The 21,040-nt window shown below is 44.8% G+C and overlaps 1 protein-coding gene across 1 annotated transcript in view; it reads left to right on the top strand.

Annotated features, from left to right (window-relative positions):
• Nucleotides 1-14,459, top strand: part of ITGBL1 (integrin subunit beta like 1) — a 255,396-nt gene extending 240,937 nt beyond the window's left edge. Inside the window, exons 10-11 of the mRNA XM_015423197.1 lie at nt 3,005-3,118; nt 14,133-14,459. Of these exons, the coding sequence (XP_015278683.1) occupies nt 3,005-3,118; nt 14,133-14,224 (206 nt within the window). The 3' untranslated portion in view covers nt 14,225-14,459. The remainder of the gene's footprint in view (nt 1-3,004; nt 3,119-14,132) is intronic.
• Nucleotides 14,460-21,040: the final 6,581 nt, after the last annotated feature.

Below are 21,040 nucleotides of genomic sequence, written 5' to 3'. Positions count from 1 at the left end.
GCAGCAGCTGCCACCACAGCACAAGAATCTTCACTGTGTGACTGTAGGTAAGCTGCGGCAATCATTTTCGTGGCTGGCTTCACCTCTTGCAGCAGCCATTTTGTGGCTGTACCCACCACACTGTGTCAGAATTCCAAAGGTGGCCACAGGCACAAAAAGGTTGGGTACCTCGCTATAAATTATCTTTTCGTATGGATGATGCACAATAACCAGCTTGCCCGTGTCAGCTCTTTCCCCCACCCCTTGGCTATTTGACACAATTTATTTTGAGGTTTCTCCCCACTGTTGTAATGCATGGTTCACTTAGTTATTGCTCACAATTCAGATGACGCTTGCCCCCAGCCTGTTCCTTTCCTCATGCAGATCCCACCATTCCCCACAGACATCATGCATTGCAATCTGTTAAGCAGTAAGCACAACTGTAGCATGTAGGGTTGCCAACTCCAGGGTGGGAAATTCCTGGACATTCGGGTGCAGAGCCTAGGGAGGTATATAATGCCATAGAGTCCATTCTCCAAGGCAGACATTTTCTCCAGGGGAACTGATCTCTGTAGCCTAGAGATCAGTTGTGATTCTGGGAGATCTTCATCCCCCACCTGGCATAACTGGTGTTTTCACTGTGGTGTGGCCAGGAGGAGTTTCTCTACTAGAAGAAGAAGAGAAGAAGAGATTGGATTTATACCCCGCCCTTCACTTGGAGTCTCAGAGCGGCTTACAAACTCCTTTCCCTTCCCCTCCCCACAACAGACACCCTGTGAGGTGGGTGGGGCTGAGAGAACTCTGACACAAACTGCTCTTTTTCAAGGACAGCTGTGCCAGAGCTTGCGACTGACCCAAGGTCACATCAGCAGGTGCAAGTGGAGGAGTGGGGAATCAAACCCGGTTCTCCCAGATTAGAGTCCGCACACTTAACCACTACACCGAACTGGCTCTCTAGCATTATCTTTCCTTCTTCTTGGCTACATCTTCTCATCATTTCCCCACCAATGGGATGACTGTCCCATCATTGCAGCCAGTATTACCTGGCCTCTCTCTATGTTGGCCAATCAAAGGTGGATGCTTTTCATCTTTTCTTCAAGCTTGCTTCTATATCCCTCTGATTAAACACATGTTTGAAATTTCAGGGCTCACCTAGTCTAACATTTGTTATTTATTTTATTTTTTTAATTATTATTATTATTGGATTTGTATCCCACCCTCCTCGCATAGCAGGCTCAGGGCGGGTTCCAGCCAGTAATGCAGATTTACAATTAAAACATATTCATCAGTACAGCATTAATTAAAATCATTAAAATCATTAAAAACACTAAAACATACAGTGTGCCTCAAAAGATTATATTAATTCTGGCAACGTTGTAGTTCCAGTCAGCTCCTAGGATCTACGGTCACTGGAGGGGAGGGCAGATCAAAATGGATGCCCACTGCCTCAACTAAAAGCCTGGTGGAAGAGCTCTGTCTTACAGGCCCTGTAAGACCTGATCACATAAGGTAGCTCATTCCACCAGGTGGAGGCCAGGGCCAAAACGCTGTGGCCCTAGTTGAGGCAAGTCAGACATCCCTAGAGCCAGGGACAACCAGGAGATGCTGATTCACAGAATGCAATGTTCTACAGGGCTCATATGGGGAGAGGCGATCTCAAAGATATGCAGGCCCCTGGTCATACAGTGCTTTAAAGGTAAGCACCAGCACCTTGAAACAGATCTGGTATTCAACTGACAGCCAGTGCAGTTCACGCAGCACAGGGTGGATGTGTGCCCACATAGGCAAAGACATTAACACCCATGCCACTGCGTTCTACTTTTCCACCTGACAGAATACCCAGAAGAACCCATGCTCCCTGCTTAAGAAAAGTAGTATAATAAAAGCAAATAGCTGAAAACCAGGTTCCCCCATGAAACACTCACAAATGCACACAATGGACAGGGAGCACAGACCACAATGAAAATTATGGCAACAGCAACAAGTTCAGGCTCCCAAAGACTCCCCAAAGAGTTCTGCTTTGATGGCAGAACACCAATAATGAGCCCACAAGTACTCCCTGCTTCAGTACTCAAAGTCGCTTTGGTTGTTGCATCTCAAAAAAGAATTGGTGAAAGCCCTTATGTATCATAGCTGATGGTCTAAATATAAGATCATGTAGTAGTACTATAGTAAACTTTTTTGTTTTATGGGTTTGGTACAGAAATGTTTGCTTAAAGGCGAGAGTTCACTGAACTGGAAGCCGATAAAAGTGCTCAGTATGCCATTTTTCAGTGGTTAGTTAGCAAGGTCTGCTGAGAGAAGGTACTGTTACTGAATGAAATCAAGCTACTCAAACCAGAAATAATGCAGCCAAAAGTGAAACTGTTTTAAAATTAAATACTTTGCTTAACGTCCTCATGGAAACCAGTGGAACTCAAAAGTGCCCTAGTTCTGTGTGATGGGGTTTTAGATATCCTTCATGGACTGAGGAGTTCCACTTTATTCCATTTAGTCAAAATCAGAGGGTTACTTCTGAGAAGAAAATTGGTTAGAAAAGAAAAAAGTGCGGTATTTGAGTGGTGCTCTACTTCCTCATAGGCAGAGGATAATAAGATACTAACTGTGGGGACTTATTCACATAACTTCAGGTCATTTTTGTCCCTGACAGAATTTTAGTGACTTCACAGGGATTATCTCCATTCTCTCCCCCTTACCTGAGCCAAAAACACCACAGTCCTGCTGGGAACAGTAGCCTTGATTTTAGAGCTCTGGGACAAAGGAAAAACCTCTTCTTCGAAATAATTCCTGATTAAATCAAAATGGAGAGGGGGAAATCACTACAGGGCCTTGTGAAGAACACTTCAAGTTAAAGCACACCTCTATAACATCCTTCTCTTCAATAGGTTTTATCTTGATTATATCCTAGTAGACAATCGCTTATTAATAGGCACTGATTGTGCGCGCCTGAGATGTTCCATGCCTTACTGAAAAACTCACGTGTTCTGTAAATGCTTGTAATAACCATTGTGCTTACTACTTTCAGGTTCTTGTCACTGTGGAAAGTGCATCTGTTCACCCCAAGAATGGTATATTACTGGGGAATTCTGTGAGTGTGATGACAGAGACTGCGACAAGCACGATGGCCTCATTTGCACAGGTATAGCGTGGTTTTTCACACTAACTGCTCCTTTAGAAGCAAAGAGTAATAGAGACCAAAAGTCATTCAGTCGAAGACCCCCTACCACCCTAAAGAGTACTGCAACCTCATGGCCTCCCACCAGCCCACATATACGTTTTAGACAATACTGTGTGACAAAAGTAAAGAGAAGGAATACCCCAGAAGTCTGTTTGCAGTAGGGATGCCAGCCTCCAGGTGGGACCTGGGGATTCCCTGAAATTACAGCTGATATATATAAAGATTGGTAGCCGTGTTAGTTTGTATGTAGCAGTAGAGTCCAGCAGCACCCTAAAGACTAATGAAATTAGTGGTAGGGTATGGGCTTTCATGTGTCACTGCTTATTTCTTCAGATACCTAAAGACTCTTACTCTTTTCAGCTGATGTACAGACTACAGAGATCAGTTCCCCTGGAGAAAAGGGTGGATTCTGTGACATTGTGAGGTCTCTGTCCTCCCTAGGCTCCATCCCCAAATCTTCAGGAGTTTCCCATCTGGATCTGGCAACCCTACCCCCCATCCCCCACCAGTGACCACAGGGGACCCAGAAACCCTAGTTTGCAGAGCAAATAGTTCTCCATCCACAGCAGGGAAATTCCTTCCTGATGTTCAAGCCCAAAATTCAGACCCTCAAAGTAAGCAAAAACCCACCCAGAGAGCCTTCTCAAAGGAAGTGGGGTATGTGGGGAAAGGGAAAGGATATATAGGCCCCGGTCACACGGGCAGGAAAATGCGGGGGGGGGGGGAGCGTGGCTGTTTGCCCCGGAGCAAAATAACGTGCGGCTGCGTGATTAGACGTCCCGTCCAGGTTCCGTCGAGGTCCTGTGGTTAGGGTGGAGGTGCCGATCACAGGACAATCTTGCGGTGCGGCAAAGAAGTGGCCTCCCTAGCAAAAGGCTCCAGGTTTAACCCCTTCCAGGGCTGCAGAGGAATGCTACGTGTCCTCCATCCGGTCCCCTCCAGGAGGAGCTTCAGCTGGGCAGCCCTCCCGCCACACCCCCCTGCACCTCCCCCTCTGCCGCCTGGTGCAGAGAGTTCCTCTCGAGCAGGCCGAGCCAGGAGTGGGGGAGGTACAGAAAAGAGGAGGGGGCTGTGTTGTTTGTTTTTAAATGAAGGGTGCGCATGCGCCGTTGGGTGCTTGTGCGCATCCCATGGAGACTTGAAAAAACCCACCTTTTAGCGACGGGACATGGGCAGGCGCCGGATGCCACGACCTCCCACCAGAAACGCGATCAGGCGCCCGCCCTTGCCCCGCGGTTTCCGGAAACTAGTACCTCCGAGGTACTAGTTTTTTACCCCGCATCTTCGGCGGGAAGCCTCGGGTTCGCCACGGGAGCTCTACGCTTCCCAGATGTGGCGCTGTGATCGCGCCCGGAAAATCCGCCTACCTTCCGTCTCTGTAGTGTGGCTAATGCTCCGTGTGACCGTAGCCCCAGTCTGCTAAAAACAAATCACAGGTTTTTTTAGAGTGGCTGGCCAAGCTTGCCTGTTTTGTTTATTGACAGGAAGTGAAAATAACGCAAAGCCTACCCAAAGCCAGTGTGCTATTGTGGATAAAATGCGGGATTGTGGAGACATGACTTAAAATCAGCCATGAAGCTGACTGACCTTGGATTAGTCACAAACTAACTCACTTCAGAGGGTGGCTGCGAAGATAAATGACACAAACTCTACATGCGCCACTTGACCTAGTAGATAGGCATGTCATAAATTTTTCTTTTTAAAAAAATTCTGAATGTTTAAAAATATATGAAGAAATCATATGTTAGTGTTGTGGGGGGGGAGATGGGTGAGTGAGAGAAAATATAGTGGACATATGGTTGTTATATGGCACTCCAGCTATGGTGGAACAAAGTCCAGTGGCAGCTTTAAGACCAACAGAGTTTTATTCTGGATATAAGCTTTAGTGTGCACACACATTTCTTCAGATATCTGGTATTTTGAAGGCGTATGCATGCACACGAAAGCTTATACCCAGAATAAAACTCTGTTGGTCTTAAAGCTGACACTAGACTTCTGTTGCTTCAGACCAATATGGCTACCCACCTGAATACCCACACAGCTGTGGTGATTATGGGACAGAAATCTAACCCCTCCCCTGCTTTCAACATGTTGTGACCTTTTAATTGAAAAGGTTCTGTGTTTTTTTAATGTATTCTGTTAAAATACATATATTCTTTAGAGTTGTACACTTTCTTCAAGCACCCTAAGGATGAACATTAGGAGGGTTAAACCCTTCATCTCTTCTCTGTTGTGTGGTGATTTTCCAGTTTCTTATTTCCTTCATAGTTTGGAAGCTGAAGGGACTTTAAAAAATTGTCTACAAAGCTGCCTTATTCTGATTCAGACCATTGGTCAGTCTAGCTCAGTGTACACTGACTGACAGCAGCACCCGAGTTGATTGACAATATGGTTCATCGTTATGGCTTCTGTGCAGTGCCACAGGGCCAGCTGCAGAAGAGCTAACAAGCGTTCTAAAAGTTCCTTCTACAGCCTTTGACTGCTCCTCCCAGCCCCCCGTCTCAGTGTATCCCTCTTTCCACCTGAAGGGTCATGTGACAGGGTGGGGCAGGCACTCTGCCTTCGGTTCTCCTTTCACCGCCATGGGGAGAGCACGAGTCTTTCTTTGCTCCACTGTTTATTCTACACCAGCATGAATACTTTGAGAAATGGCTTTATTCAAGAAGTGCAAGGAGTGTGGGGCTAGAATGACCATAAATCATGTCTATTGTGTTTGGGCAAAGGACACAATACCGCTTCATGTCCGGCTTGACACCACCTCACCCCAAAAGTGAGAGAGGGCAGAGCAGCTAGATTAAAGGCTGCCCTATGGAAAAAAGCTTTGGATGCCCCAAACCCCCAAGAGGAAAAATGGGTACAAAGCAAAAAATAGATGAGGTTCCCTGATTATAGATTTCAGGTACCCCAAAATCCTAATTAAGCATACAGGCCATTTCAAAATCAAATAACGAGGGCACAAAAACCTTTAGACCAAAGGGTAAGCATTCAAGCCACACCCCAAAGGAACAACACCCGAGGGGATCAACCACAGCCTGACTAAGAAGGCAAGTTTTATTTTTGGACCAGTTGTCCCATTTTTCACAAGTTTGGCTATTACTGATGATGCTTGGGTTATTTTGGTAACAAATAGGGGTTATTTCATTGAATTTGATTCCATGCCTCCACTTCATCCTACAATACCTTCCACATCATCTCCATGTATCTTCCTATCACAGGAAGTTTCTCCTCTCATTTCCAAAGAGGCTATACATAAATTGCCCTCTGAAGACAATGACAGGGTTTTTCCCTTTAGATTCTTTACCATCAATAAAAAGGATGGTGGGTAAAGACCCATATTGAACCTCAGAGTTATTAGTAGACACATCAGAGTGTCCAGGTTTAGGATGCTTTCCCTCCAGGACTTACTACCTCTCCTGCAACTGGATTTATGGTTCACTGTCCTTGACTTAAAGGATGCGTATTTCCACATTTTGATTCAAAACCCAGCAGGAAGTTCCTTAGGTTTACCTATGGTGGTCAGGCCTCTGAATACACAGTCCTTCCATTTGGTTTAGCTACAGCACCCAGGGTGTTCACCAAGTATGTCTCTGTCATAATATCCTATCTCAGACTAAGGGGTTGTATTATTTACGACTGCCTTGACAACTGGCTTTTTGTTAGTAATTCAACGGAGGGGCTCCTTCACGACCTTCAACTGGACTCTCCATGCTGCAGAATCTAGGTTTTTTCTTTAATTGAGAGGTCCCACCTGTCTCTTTCTCAATCAGTGGAGTTTATTGGGGCTATTTTAGATGCTTCCAAGGCCAGGGTCCTCCTACTAAGCAGAAGAGCCCTGGCCATTATTGGTCTGGTTCAGAAGTTCTCCAACAGCAGATTTCAGTCAGCTAAGGTCATTCAAAAACTCTTAGGATACATGGCTTCAAACACAGCAGTTGTAACCTTTGCCAGGCTGCCCTTCAGAATTGGTTCCTGTGGTCCTTTAGACCTCAGTCACATTCACAATGGAGAAAAATTCTATTCCAGCTAAATTGACACTTAGGGGTACCATTTGGGATGCATCCTGGTGATTGCTAAGTTTTCACAGAAGCCTCATTAGTGGGTTGGGTTGTTCTTTGTGACAGGTATACTGTTCATAGGAGCTGTAGTGGCTCAAGTGGTTAAGACGTTGAACTGCAGGCTGTGGAAGGTCAGTAGTTCAGCAGTTCAAGACCCGGGTGCCACATGATGGAGTGAGCTCCCATCTCTAGTTCCAGCTCCTGCCAATCTAGCAGTTTGAAAGCAAGAAATTGCAAGTAGATAAATAGGTACCACTTCGGTGGGAAGGTAACAGCGTTCCGTGCGCCTTGGTTTTTAGTCATGCCGGCCACATGACCACAGAAACGTCTTCAGACAGTGCTGGCTCTTCGGCTTTGAAACTGAGATGAGCACCGCAACCCTAGAGTCAGATTCGACTGGCTTTCGAGCAAGGGAACCTTTATACTGTTCATGGAATTTGGTTGAGCTCAGAATCTAAACCAGATCAATTTTCTAGAACTAAGAGCAATCAGACATGCACTCACTTCTTTTTCAGAGTTATTCATTGACCGACATGCTCTGGTGGCAACTTACAACACCACAGCAAAATTTTATCTAAACAAGGGGGCATGGGCATAGGTAATTCACCTATGCACAGAAGCCATAAGAATCTAGCAGTGGGCAATAAGAAACAACGTACAGCTCACAGCCACTCTCAGCAGACACACAGACCATAATTGTCTATTATCTCCTCCCATTTTTCAGAATGGAGCTATCCAGAGGCCAATCTGTTCATCTACAAAACCAATACAAAGTGTCACCTCTTCTGTTCCAGAGCAGCAGCAGACAGGGAATCCCTGGGGAACACAGTCCAGTTATACTGGCATGGCAGCCTATTTTATGCCTTCCCACTGGTGGGGATTTTGCATAAGGTTCTCACCAAAATAGCACTAGACAAGACCTCCTGCATCCTCATAGCCCCATTTTGGTCAAGGAGATTCTGGTTCCCAGTGTTGTGGAGACTGTCACATGGATTCCACAAGACCCTTCCTGCAGCACATGACCTTCTTCACATAGGCCCAGGACTACACCCAGAGGTCAGGACTACAGCTGATGGCATGGCTGATTCACCCTTAGAGGAGTACTCTCAAAGAGCCACGAAGTAGTGACTGCTTTTAGGAGGCCTTCCACATGGAAGTTGTTCTCTGCAAAATGGAAACAGTTTTCAAAATGGTCCCTGCATCAAGGTGTTGATCCCGTAAACTGTGTGTTTACCAATTTTTAAAAATTATTTATTGATGTTAAAGGACAGGGGCTTGGCCTCATCCTCTGTAAAGGTTCACCTTGCTGCAATTTCAGCCTTTCATAATTCTGTCAGTCGTTTCTCCATATTTTCTGCTCCAGAACCCCAAAAATTCCTAAAGGGGCCTATCCACCCCCTCCCACAATGGAACTTGTCTCTTGTTCTGTCCAGGGGTCGTTTCGTAGAAAAAGTGCTAGGGGAACTCATTAGCATAACTCATTAGCATATGCCACACCCCCTGACATCACCGGAAGTGTGTCATAAGGCCAGACACCCTGACATCACCGGAAGTGTGTCATAAGGCCACACACACCACCCCCAATGGTCCCGGCCGCCGGTGGCGGCCTTGCAGCTCCACTGCCGAGCCCCATGAGGGGCCCAGCGGTGGACCTGCAAGGCCGGCGGGAGTGCAAGGAAGCCCCGCAAAGGCCCTCCCTGGCCCCAGGCAGGCAGGCAGGTGTGGGGAGAGGCAGGGAGGAAGCAACTTACCCTTCCTCTTCTCCTGCCTCCTCCTGGCTGAATGAGGGCTGGAAGCGGGGCGGCCGGAAGCAGGGGGCGGGGCTTCATCATGTGCCCCCCCCGCACCTCACCTGGGGGAACTGCGATCCCCCGAGATCCCCCCCGAAATGACCTCTGGTTCTGTCATATTTAATACATAAACAGTTTGTACCAAAGGCAATTGCTGACATCATTTTTGTCACACAAAACTGCCTTTCTAGTGGCTTTCAATTCCACACAGTTAGTCTGTTGAGTGCAGTGAGATGCGGTCCACCCCTTAACCTTCTACCAGATAAGGTAATTATGAGGCCCAGCCAAGGTAGTCTCCAAGTTTCACATTAACCAAGATTTACCAGTTTTCTTTCCTTTCGCTACCTCCCCAGTGGAAAGAACCTTAAAGACACTAGATGTCAGAAGAGCACTTCTGTTTTATTTAGAACACACAAAACAGTTTAGGAAAGCCAAACATTTATTTGTTTGTTTTAAAGGTGTAAGAAAGGGCAATCAGCATCACCTCAGTCCATTTCTAGATGGATGGTGAGCGCTATCGTGTAACTAGCGCACCAGGACTCCCAGCAACCGGGGATTTCCACGTGGGCCTCCCCCATCCCAATCCGACGCTGTAACCCCTCCACCGCGTGGAAGACTCCCGCAGCTGACCCCGCAAGCCACGCACACCGCGCAGCCTCCCTGCGGTTGCTCCTAACCGCGGGGAATGCGTGGCTTTTGTTTTTGGTTAGGCATTAGGCCTTCACCCTTCCCGGGTTGCCATGGTGCCAGCTCGAAGCCACGCCTCCCTCAGCGGCACGGGCCACCCCCGTCTTGCTTCGCCCGCTTCCTTTCCGCAAGGCAGGCGAGTGACCGGTGAGCGCTATCAAGGCCACAAGCACCACAGCTAAAGTGCCATGTCCCGTTGACATCAGAGCACATTCAACCATAGCTCAAGTTTCTTCAGCAGCTTTCTCGTCTCACATGGTACTGGATTACATATGCAGAGTGGCTACCTGGTCAACACCATCCAACTCTGTGTGACACTACTCCATGGATGTGGATGCTTGTATGGAGGCGTCAGTAGGGAACGCGGTTCTTCAGTCTATCTTCTGCTAATCAGCCCATACTCACCTCCTCAGTTAGCGAGCTTGCTATACTCCCATGTGGGACTGCGCAGAAGCCATGATGATGAAAACGAGGTTGCCCTTACCTGTAACCATTGCTCATCAAGTGGTATTCTGTGCAGGCACACATCCCTTTCTCCTTTCCCTGCTGTGGACTGTTTATTGTTTCAGGTCAATCATAGTCCTCATGGCGGGGAAGGGAGAGCTGAGGGGAGAGTGCTCATTCTGCCCTGTCATGTGAGCCTTTGGGCGGGAAGAGGGATACACTGAGAGGGGGCGGGGAGGAGCATTCAAAGGCTCTAGAAAGATCTTTTAGAAAGCTTCTTAGCTCTTCCACGGCTAGCCTGCGACTGCGTAGTTCCCATGTCTGCCTGTACAGAAGATCACTTGATGAACAATGGTTACAGGTAAGGGCAACCCCGTTTCATTTTCTATAACAAAAAAGGTTCCTCCAAACCAGAAAATCATAAGAACATAAGAGACGCCAATGTTGGATCAGGCCAAAGGCCCATCCAGTCCAACACTCTGTGTCACACAGTGGCCAGAAATACCAGTGCCATCAGGAGGTCCAGCAGTGGGGCCAGGACATTAGAAGCCCTCCCACTGTTGACCCCCCCAAGCACCAAGAAGACAGAGCATCACTTGCCCCAGAGCCCCTATCTATACCTTGTGGCTAATATCCACTGATGGACCTCTGCTCCATATGCTTATCTAATTCCCTTTTGAAGCCGTCCATGCTTGTAGCCGCCACCACTTCCTGTGGCAGTGAATTCCATGTGTTAATCACTCTTTGGGTGAAGAAGTACTTCCTTTTATCCGTTCTAACCCGACCGCTCTGCATTTCCATGGAGTGCCCACGAGTTCTTGTATTGTGAGAAAGGGAGAAAAGTACCTCTTTCCCATGCATAATCTTATAAACCTCGATCATGTCACCCCTCAGTCGTCTTTTCTCCAAGCTAAAGAGCCCTAAGCGCTTTAACCTTTCCTCATAGGCCAGCTATTTCATGAACACTGTAGATCAGGGTTGGCACTATTTTAGTGCTTAGGAAAAAGCTGCTTTGTTGCCTTATAGGGAAATCTTGCAGTCTCTCTGGAGGACACATTCAGCAAACTGTGGAACACAGACCACAGCGGATAGAGTAATAGCAATGGGTGAATGCGTTATGGCACTAGCCGACTTTCGACAACAGCTATGCATCTAGCAAACTGGCCTGATGACTGCGCGCTTTCCATGGGGATGTCAAGACACCTGACAGCTTTCCTCATGACACGATGGTGTGCAATTAAAGATCTGCCCATCCGTCTTCTGCCAAGACACACAGGCAGTGAATGCCAAATAGAAAATGGTCGCTATCAAGACTGGGATGGGAGAAGGATATCCAGTGACACAGCACTCTTTTTCGCCAGGGAGATATGTGATTTGAAGTATACTCTCTTCCAGCTTCAAGTCTTGAGCTTGAAACAGGCAGATGAATTTGCGGAGAGATCAGCTGCACAGAGGTTGCCCTTGCTATGGAAAATCCAACTTGACATATGCCACCATTCCGCCCCCCTGCCCATAAAATAAGTTTCCATCCTAGCAGCACTTCTGTTGTGCTGTATAACCCACAAATCTAAAATAACCCACTAAAGGGGAGGTCATTCTTACTCCTGGTTTAGGAAGGGAAAATAGACACTGACCTGCATCATGACTGAGACAGGATTTGACCTTCAAGGTCTCTAGTCCAACTAACTGTACTCCCTGCTGCCCCCTCAAATCTATGACTTTGTTTTTCACAAACAACAGATGAGGTGAAACAAAGTTCAAGTCCAGTGGTATCTTTAAGACCAACAAAGTTTTATTCAGAGTATATTCAAGGTGCCACTGGACTCTGCTGCTTCATGCCAACACAGCTACCCACCTGAATCTGCCTAAATAGATGAGGTGGTAAGACGCCTTCTTGAGCACAGGTAGGAGTCCTTCATATGGATGAGCTATTGGTATGTCGAAAAATAGTACAAGAAGGATACGAGAGAACTTTCTTCTTTGACATTAGAAGTTATTTCAATGGATCTAGAAGGGGAGGACTCTGCTTGGAATGGTACTGTTGGTGTTCTCCATGTAGGGATATATTTTTTTGTATGACAATGCAGCCTGCCACAATCTGTAGTCTGGAAAAGTATAGTCCAGAAATAGGTTTACCTCTTCATCAGCTGTTTTTATTACAGTATTTGTATGCCACATTTCAGTTATGGCTTTTTGTGAGAACCGGGCCAAAGGTACTAAGCAGGCCTGCCCAAGTATTGGGTCACTAGTAACATGAATACAGCCCATAGGTAAACTCCTTCTTCTCAGAGGCAGTCTACACATTAAGAAGAATGAGGTGGCAAACTGAGGTGCCTGAATTCTGGATTTTTAAAGTGTGGGTGGAACATGTCACATTTTCCATTAACCATTTGGGGAAAAAATTACCCCCTGCTGTCCCCCCCCCCCGGTGTTATCATGAAGGTTTAGGGTAAGTTATGGCAATCAAAAACTTAACGGACATGCAAAAGAGATTTAAGGCAGAAGAATGAAATAGATATAATTATCTGACAAGAAGAAGAAAAATATACGGGTCCTAATCAGTAAAGAAGTGAGAAGAAGCTTATAGTAGTAGATACTCATATTAACTAAATTCATGTCCTAGCTGTAGTTTGCAGAGATTACAAGGAAGCAGAGAATATGCAAGAATGATTTACAAATTGTCTTGTCATGCTTCCAGTACATAGAAAAGTTTAGCATTGCCTTTTGATTGGTGTGATTAGAACATGCATGGTGAACCCATCTTTCTACAGCCTCCCCCAATAACAACTAGACACCAGGGGAGCAGACAAGACTTTTAATGGTATAAATTGCCTTTAGCAGAAGTTTATGGACTTAGTAAGCCATAGTAATGCAAGGGGCCCTGAGCTGGATAGCCCATCTGATCTAGGCTGCTAAGCAGAGTCAGCCCTGGTTAATAATTTGATGGGAGACCACCCCGAGGGAAGTCCAGGGTTGCAGTCAGTGGTGAACCACCTCCGAACCTCTCTTGCCTTGAAAACTCTATGAGATCACCGTAAATCATCTGCAACTTGACGGCACTTTCCACCAAACGCCACCACAAGGGAAGGGGGTCTACTTTCTTCCTCTTATAAATTGGTTGCTTATTTGCCACCTTGAACAAAGTGATAAGGTGGGATTTTAAATAAATAAGTTAAATAAATAAATATGGTAAACTGTGTTAGAAATGTCTATGCCATCTAGAGTACATGGTTAAGGAATAAGTGGTGTTACAAGAAATTCCATGAAAAGACTGGGGAAACTCTGGCAAGAGGTCATTCATGGCTGTGTAGGGTGATCTGAACTAGGGGGAAGAGTTAAGCTATCAATCAGGATTATGGGACACAAGTATTCCCTGCACAGATCCAAATTCCTGAATCCTATCCTATGAACATAAATGCCATCAAGTCACAACGAGTTCATGGTGACCCCAGCAAAGGGTCTTTCAAGGCAAGTGAAATTCAGGAGTGGATTACCATTGCTTTCCTCTGCAGAGCCTTGCTTGGTGGTTTCCCATGCAAGTATTGACCCTGCTTAGCTTCTGAATTTTGATGAGATTGAGCTATATACCATGCCACCTTCCCTCCCATGATCCTACCCTACATGGCCAAAATATTATGCTGGCTTGCTCCAGAGCCACTTGCTAGAAAGGTTTAGTGCCAGCAGCCCAAATCATAGTATTGGAGGCCTGTTTTCCCTTCCAATTAAACACTAAGACAGCACAGAGACCATAAATGTGGACGGCTAAATTTAAAGCATTTTTTCTTGATAATGCAGTTGAAAATTAAATTTGCTACCTGTTGGGAAATGTAGATTTTGGATAACTTCTGAATTAAAAGTAAAACAAGTTTGGTCTTGAAAGAGAAACATACATGGACAATGAAATCTATTTCATTCTGGTTTGCTACATTTCACAGAGCAACACTTTTATGTGCCATATTTTAGTTATGGATAATTATAGATCGTGTTGTTTTGTTCCAGGAAACGGTATATGTAGCTGTGGAAACTGTGAGTGCTGGGAAGGCTGGACAGGAAATGCATGTGAAATCTGGCTTGGGACAGAGTACCCCTAACTATACCATGGAAGATGAAAGACCAAAGGATTTCTGGTTTGGTTGAGTTCTTTTTTTTTTTTAATTGCTAGAGTGGCTGCTAGAATACTTAAATGAATGACAACATTTAATGAAACCAAACAAAACCTACCACTGGAAATACGCAATACACCAGAGTAATTTTTTAAAAAAATCCAAATGCTTATCCGATGTTCCGATTCTGTAAGTGACAACAAGACAGGAACCGTCCAATACCACCCAGAATAAAGTATATCATATAAAAGTGCTATACATAACCTTTGCTGGAAATTGCACAGAAAAGATGTACTCGGTTACTGAATTTCAGCTTCATTATATAGCAAGGGCAGTATTTGTATGAGTAAGGTGCTTCAGCAATGTGTAAAAGGTCTCAGATTCAGCAAAGAATGCAAAGTGTGTAAGCCATTTGGGTATGATCAATATATCCACAGACACCCCATCTCTAGTAAAGTGTTTCTGCATCCACCATGACTTGCAGTTGCAGTTCTAAATAGAGTTACACCCTTCTATAGCTATTGACATCAATGGATTTAGAAGGGTGTAATTCGGTTTAGGATTCCACAGTTAAGCTACGCACCCCAAGGTGGCCATGGGAGTGGAGGATGTACAAAAGAGTTCTTTGTTGCACAAAGCATTTGCATCCTCCTGTGAGAGTTACGCAGAACTAAAATTACTTAACCTGTTTCTTGTTCTTTATTTAATTAGAGATTTTGGCACATTCATGGAGTTTCAATGCTCAGTTCCTTAATCCTCCTCCTTTACTCTAATTTGCCCTCACTGCTCTTTAATCCTGTTTAGTGCGGTGAGCTTTGTGATTTCCCAAGGACATCATGAGCCTATGTTTGACATTATAACATCAAAAACACTCATGAACGTCACACAGATTGTTACAGTTCTCTGACTACATGGCAACATGGGCTGTGGGGGTGAGCAAAGTAGGAAAAGGAATGGGCTTGAGCAGTGTTCCCTCTCAGCTAGCTCAGGCTTTTAGCCCCCGGCTCACACATTTTTGTCTTAAACCAGGAAGGATGGCACCAGAGCAAACTAATTTATGCAGTAGCCAAATTGCTTGCTCACAACTTTCATGCCAGTACAGTAACTCACAAAGTAGAATTTTTGCTCACAAGACTCTACAGCTTAGAGAGAGTGTTGGTTTTGAGAAGCAGCAGCAGAATTTGGTGAGGTGTGCATTTCCCCCCAGTATTCTGTTGGGCAGCCTCAGATTTTCAACTTTTGATTGGAGTATCAAAATCAAAGACTATTTGGTGCAGACTTACATAAGACAGGGGTGGAGCTCTAAGTAACTGCAATGGTCCAAAGCAAAGTCTAGACACAAAAGCCATTTAATAGGTTTTGTCAGGAACAACTGAAATCACAAAGTAGAATTGATGTTAAAATGGGGTGAGAGAGGAGATGTTTCAGGCCACAATGACTATTTCAGGCTCATCGTGTAAGACCCCTGTGTGGAAGGCTGACACAAGCACCATTTAAAATCTGCATACCTACTTGGGCCTTAAGATCAGAGTCTGAAACATCTTTTGTCTCTCCCCCTTCTTGAGAACTTCAAGGCTTGCACACGATTTTGTGTTTACTGTGCTTGGTGCTATTATATTACATGGGTTTTTTTATATAAGATAGGGGTGTGCCTGTGAGAAAGACCTGCTTCCTTTGGCTGTACAGAAACTCTTTTTAAGCATAAGAACATGAGAATGGCCTGCTGGATCAGACCAGTAGCCCATCTAGTCCATCATCCTGTCTCACACAGTGACCAACCAGTTGCCGTGGAAGACCAACAACCAGGGCATACAGGTGTTCCTGGTGTTGCTTCTTTATATGGGAATTCCTTTCAGTCACTGCAGCTAGTAGCAAGTAGAGGACAGCGAGGTACAGTGGTCCTTAGTGATGAGCAGGTGTCTGGAGACTCTGGAGACCTAATAAACTCAGATGTCCATTGGTGTTTCGCGATGCCAGAAGACCTGGAAAAGAAAAGGTGCTTGATCTGTGCATGAAAGAGCTGCCACATAAAGACTTTTACCATTAAGGGCCATTTTAAAGCAACTTTTAGATGGTGACTATTTCATGGACAAATATAAGTGAAGAGCTGAAAAAGACTGAAATGCGACCTGGTCCAGCTTCCTGCCAGACCTCCACTCTCGTCAGCCTCCTACTGAACAATCGATGCACTCAATCAGTCCTCCGTGTACCACCAGCAGGGAGCAAATGCATGGTACAAAGCTACGAATGGCACAGATCTGAGATGTTTAAAATTGCCATTTAATAGGGTGGAAGTCCTCAAGGGTAAATGGCAAAAAGAGTACTATATGCTGAGACAAAAATTAAGTAACAAACCATTTTAACACTGATCTATCTAGATATTTGTCTGCTAATGCACTGGTGGATCATTGTCCATTACATTATGCAACTGTTTTTTTGCCCATTTAAATTGTACATTCTGTAATAATATAATTCATGCTTTCGGATGGCTTCAGAGTTTTGCATTGATACCTATCACAAAATATGTCAGAGACCTCTTCAAGATTTTATGGGGGGACACACACACACAAAAATAGCCTTCAGCCTGGCCTCAATAGAAATACCTGGCTGTGCCTCAGGTGAAATGAACTTTTGTGGAATATATCTCTGAGAGGCAATGTACAGTGTACAATAGTTTATGTAGGGTGGATTTATTCAGCATGGTTCTCACATAACTGGGGCTTTTTTTGGGGTGGTACTCACTGGTACCTGCTGCTCTCCCAAGTTTGAGGGGGGAATTGGAAGAAATTGGTGCAGCCTTATATATGAGTACCAGCACTTTTTTTGTTGCTTTCTGGGGGGGGGGGGAGGTTTACACAGAAAAAGCACTGCATATAGCAATATAGTCAGTTGCATCTACCACCAGACTGTTGGGTGAATTACTACCACAGCCATGTACAATAATCTACAACTCCTGGCATTGTGTGTAGGTGTTTAAAACTCACCTTATTTGCCTTGAAGCCTACAAACCATACATCCTCTCAAAAGCTCCATAATTTCTTGTGTCTGTCAAAGCTCTCAAACTAATCAGATGTGGTCGACAGGCCAGGCCATTTACTATAAGGGCCACAAGCCAAACTGCTCTGATTTCCCTTTGCCCTCTAAAAACTAAGGTACTCTTTCCCTCCATGTTGCAGAAAGGATAACTAGAATACGTATCAGTGGTATCTACCAGTGGTAGGCAAACTGGGGCCTGATAAATTAACTGCAAACTGACCAGGTGATTTGACACCCTCTAAAAGCCTTGTGCTGTTGAGCTCTCATACCAAAATCTCACAACCCACAGTAACTGTAGCCATATGACTGCTTGACATAAAAGGATGATTGTAAGCATATGAATACATCAGCAGTCATGTTTATGCAGAGATGGGGCGGGTATAGGGTTGCCAAGTCCCTGCTGGCCACTAGCAAGGAGAGAGGTAGGGTTACCAAATCCAGGTTGGGAAACCCCTAGAGATTTGGGGATGGAGCCTGGGGAGGACATGGACCTCAGTGGGATACAGTGCTACAGAGCCCACACTCCAAACCAGCCATTTTCTCCAGAACTGATCTCTGCAGTCTGGAGATGAGCTGTAATTCCGGTGGCTGGCATCTCTAGGAGGGTTACTTCTGCTGATCATGTGATCCAGCTCTGAACAGTCTGAATTTTGTAACAGTGGACTGGAACAACTTGTGATTACTCATGCCAAACACAGTCCACCAGCCATGTATTGTGGTCTGCCAGGTGCTTAACAACTCTTCTGTTTCAGCAGTTCCAGGCACAGAGCAAAAACAAGCTTATCCAGAGCCTGGTCTACTGCCATAAGCATCTGGTGGGCTGTGTTTGTCTTGGCAGCTCTGCAAGCCAGGCATACACAGTTCAGTATTCAACCACTCTCTTACATATAGATAATAACCTGGTCATGTTACATTAAGAAGGCTCACCTCTGGAAGCAAAAGTTGGGAAAAAGCAAATGGATGTCTTTGGAGGTACTTTTTAGAAGGCCAGGACATAAATCATTTTAGCTCACGTTATATCATTGTCCATCAGATACAATAGATCTTATTTAAAAAAACAGAAACGAGGTCAACCAAAGAAAAGTGGAAGGTCAGTTCATCTGTACAGTAATTGTATACAATCAGAGTCATTTTAAAAATCCAATGTAACAAACTGAAGTTGTGCACTTATAACAAATTAAACCAGGTCAGGGTTAGGAACAAAATGTTTATTTTATTTTAAGTGGTGAAATGCTGTTGAGCGTTGAGTACACAGTGTGTGTGTGGGGATTTCACAGCCATTGGTGAGTCCCCCTGTTTTATTTACATAGAATCACTTGTTTTAAAATACATGGAGCCCTTTATTTCCTCAGAGAAAAAAAAAGTTACATACATTTCCTTTTTTAAAAATGCGTGCATTTGTGAAAACAATGGTAAAGCACATTGCTTCAATGTTTGGGGAAAACACTGTATTCAAATATAAAAGTTTAATATATTACTCTGTTGCAACTTCGGTATCAATATCCAGCAGTTGGATCAAGCTGTAACTCCAGAAATAAGGAAAGACCGATTGCAAAAGATATTTCCATAATTACGCTAGAAACGTGGTTTCTGTTGTAGAAAGAGCACAGGTAGGAAAATGCTACCGTGAAAATATTTCAAGTGCAAAGCTGCTATTGGAGGTCAGTATTTCCTTGCTTAAGAAGTCCGTTCTTTCCTAGCACAATAGAGTTAACTCTTCCTGTGATGTGATTTTGTTCACTCCTTAAAAGCACAACATACCTCTAATCAGTGTCACACAGGGGCACAGTGACTCCTAAATGTCTGTGCATAATTTGTTGAAAGGGATTATGCGCATGCATAATCAGATATTCCCCAAAGCTATCCTATGCCATTTTTAAATTCCAAGTATTACACTTTAAATATATATTGACACGCCAGTACCAGAATTGTTATGGTGAAAACAATAACTTTGAAATGGCAGTTGTTGCCTTGACTAGAGACTGTCACAACAAATCTTCATATCCTTAACACATGTGGTTTTATGAACCCCTCTGTGGAGTTGAAACATGAGCTGGCTTTTTGTTACATAGAAGAAGAGTTCAGAATGGAATGGTCACAACCAGGGGTCATTTCGTAGAAAAAGAGGCGCAGGAGCTCATTAGCATAACTCATTAGCATAACTTATTTGCATATGCCACACCCCCTGACATCACTGGAAGTGGCTCAGGCGCCACTGGACTGTTTTGGATTGCTAGCTATTGGGGGGGGGGGAACATGCAGATCTGTCCTCACAGAGGAGGGAGAGCTTGTACCTGAATAAACCTTAGTCTTAAAGGTGCCACTGGACTGTTTTGGACCAGGGGGCCGGGGAGGGCTCTGCAACTTACCTGGCTGCTTCTTGGTCTGACTGAGGGCTGCTGGGAGCAAGGGGTGGGGCTTGTTGCATGTGCCCGCCCCCTGGGCTCTTTACTGCCAGAGCTCCGTTCCTGTGCGCTCCTGCAGCAAATGACCCCTGGTCACAATCGAATTCACAAATTACAAAGGAAGCAACAAAAGTTGCTCTTTTTTCCCTATTGGTCAGGTCTATACCACATTAGTGACTTTTGAAAGACAGAAACTGCATGGGATGGATGGTTGTATGGGAAGTTGCCACAAAAGCACTGCATCTTCCTTGTGAAATGTCAGTTGTCAACTGGGGTCTGAAAATAAACAATTCCTTATTGATAACATTAGATCTTGTCAAGATTGGGCTGGATGCAAACCCCCTGCAAGGGCTGTGGCCTCTCATTCTTGTCTACACAGGCAAATGCTCCCTGCACGTACATGGAGTGATATTGCACAGAGCAGGTCATTCTCCTGATTATAGCAAAGATTGGACAATCTCCTGTGTATACTTCCATTCATGCATCAGAGCCACTGGATTGCAACCTCTTGAGTTTATATCATAATTGTTTGTGTGTGTGGTAAGAAGCTATAAAAGGCCTTGGCCTAACTAGATGTTATTGTATTCTTTTTGATGTCTAACATATTTACTTATGCAAGTGCTGTGAAGTCACAACCAACTTATGGCATCCCCAGCAAGGGGCTTTCAAGATAAATGAAGAGATGTTTTGCAAGAGCCTTCCTCTGCAGAGCCTTCCTTGGTGGTCTTCCATCCAAGTACCAACTATGTAGCAGACAAGGGAGTCTGAAATCTGTGCACACTCACATAGGGCCTTTTTTGAATATCCCTCTACATTTGTGGTAGGGAGGAGAGCATTTTTATTAATGGGATCAAGCTTTTGCAACCATTCAGATCGCTCAAATAAATGGTCAGCTACCACTGCTGAAAGAGGATAGCATTGGAGACTTACTTTTTGGTCTTTGTTTATGATGGTGGTGCAAATCATCCAGCCATTGATTTTCTTAGACGCCTGGCACTGACTGGGGGGTGGAGCAAATTTCTTACTTATTGGCGGTTAAGTGCTATTTAGTCAATGCTCATCTTGGTATCCTGGCTCCTGAACACACTGTCTCAGCACAGTTCCTGCATTTTGCATATGGGTGCTTGCAAACACAACCCAACCAGTGCCTAAGGTGCTACAGCATTATTATTTTAATTTGGTTTCTCTTCTCTTTTTAATGGTCCTTGTATTGCAGATTAATATGCTTAAACTGCTAAAGTTGAGAGCAGAAATGACCTGTTTTCACTGGCAGAAAGGACTCTTCTAAAAAGAGAGGAGTCAGCGCTGACTGTGTAATTTCTTACATGGTGCCATATTCCTTGGTACTCCTTGATCATCTGTG

This window comes from Gekko japonicus, unplaced genomic scaffold (genome assembly GCF_001447785.1).
Source record: "Gekko japonicus isolate JY-2015 unplaced genomic scaffold, Gekko_japonicus_V1.1 scaffold808, whole genome shotgun sequence".
NCBI classification, from domain to species: Eukaryota; Metazoa; Chordata; class Lepidosauria; order Squamata; family Gekkonidae; genus Gekko; species Gekko japonicus.
Note: the sequence above shows the minus strand (reverse complement) of the source record. Positions and strands in the feature narration are given on the sequence as shown.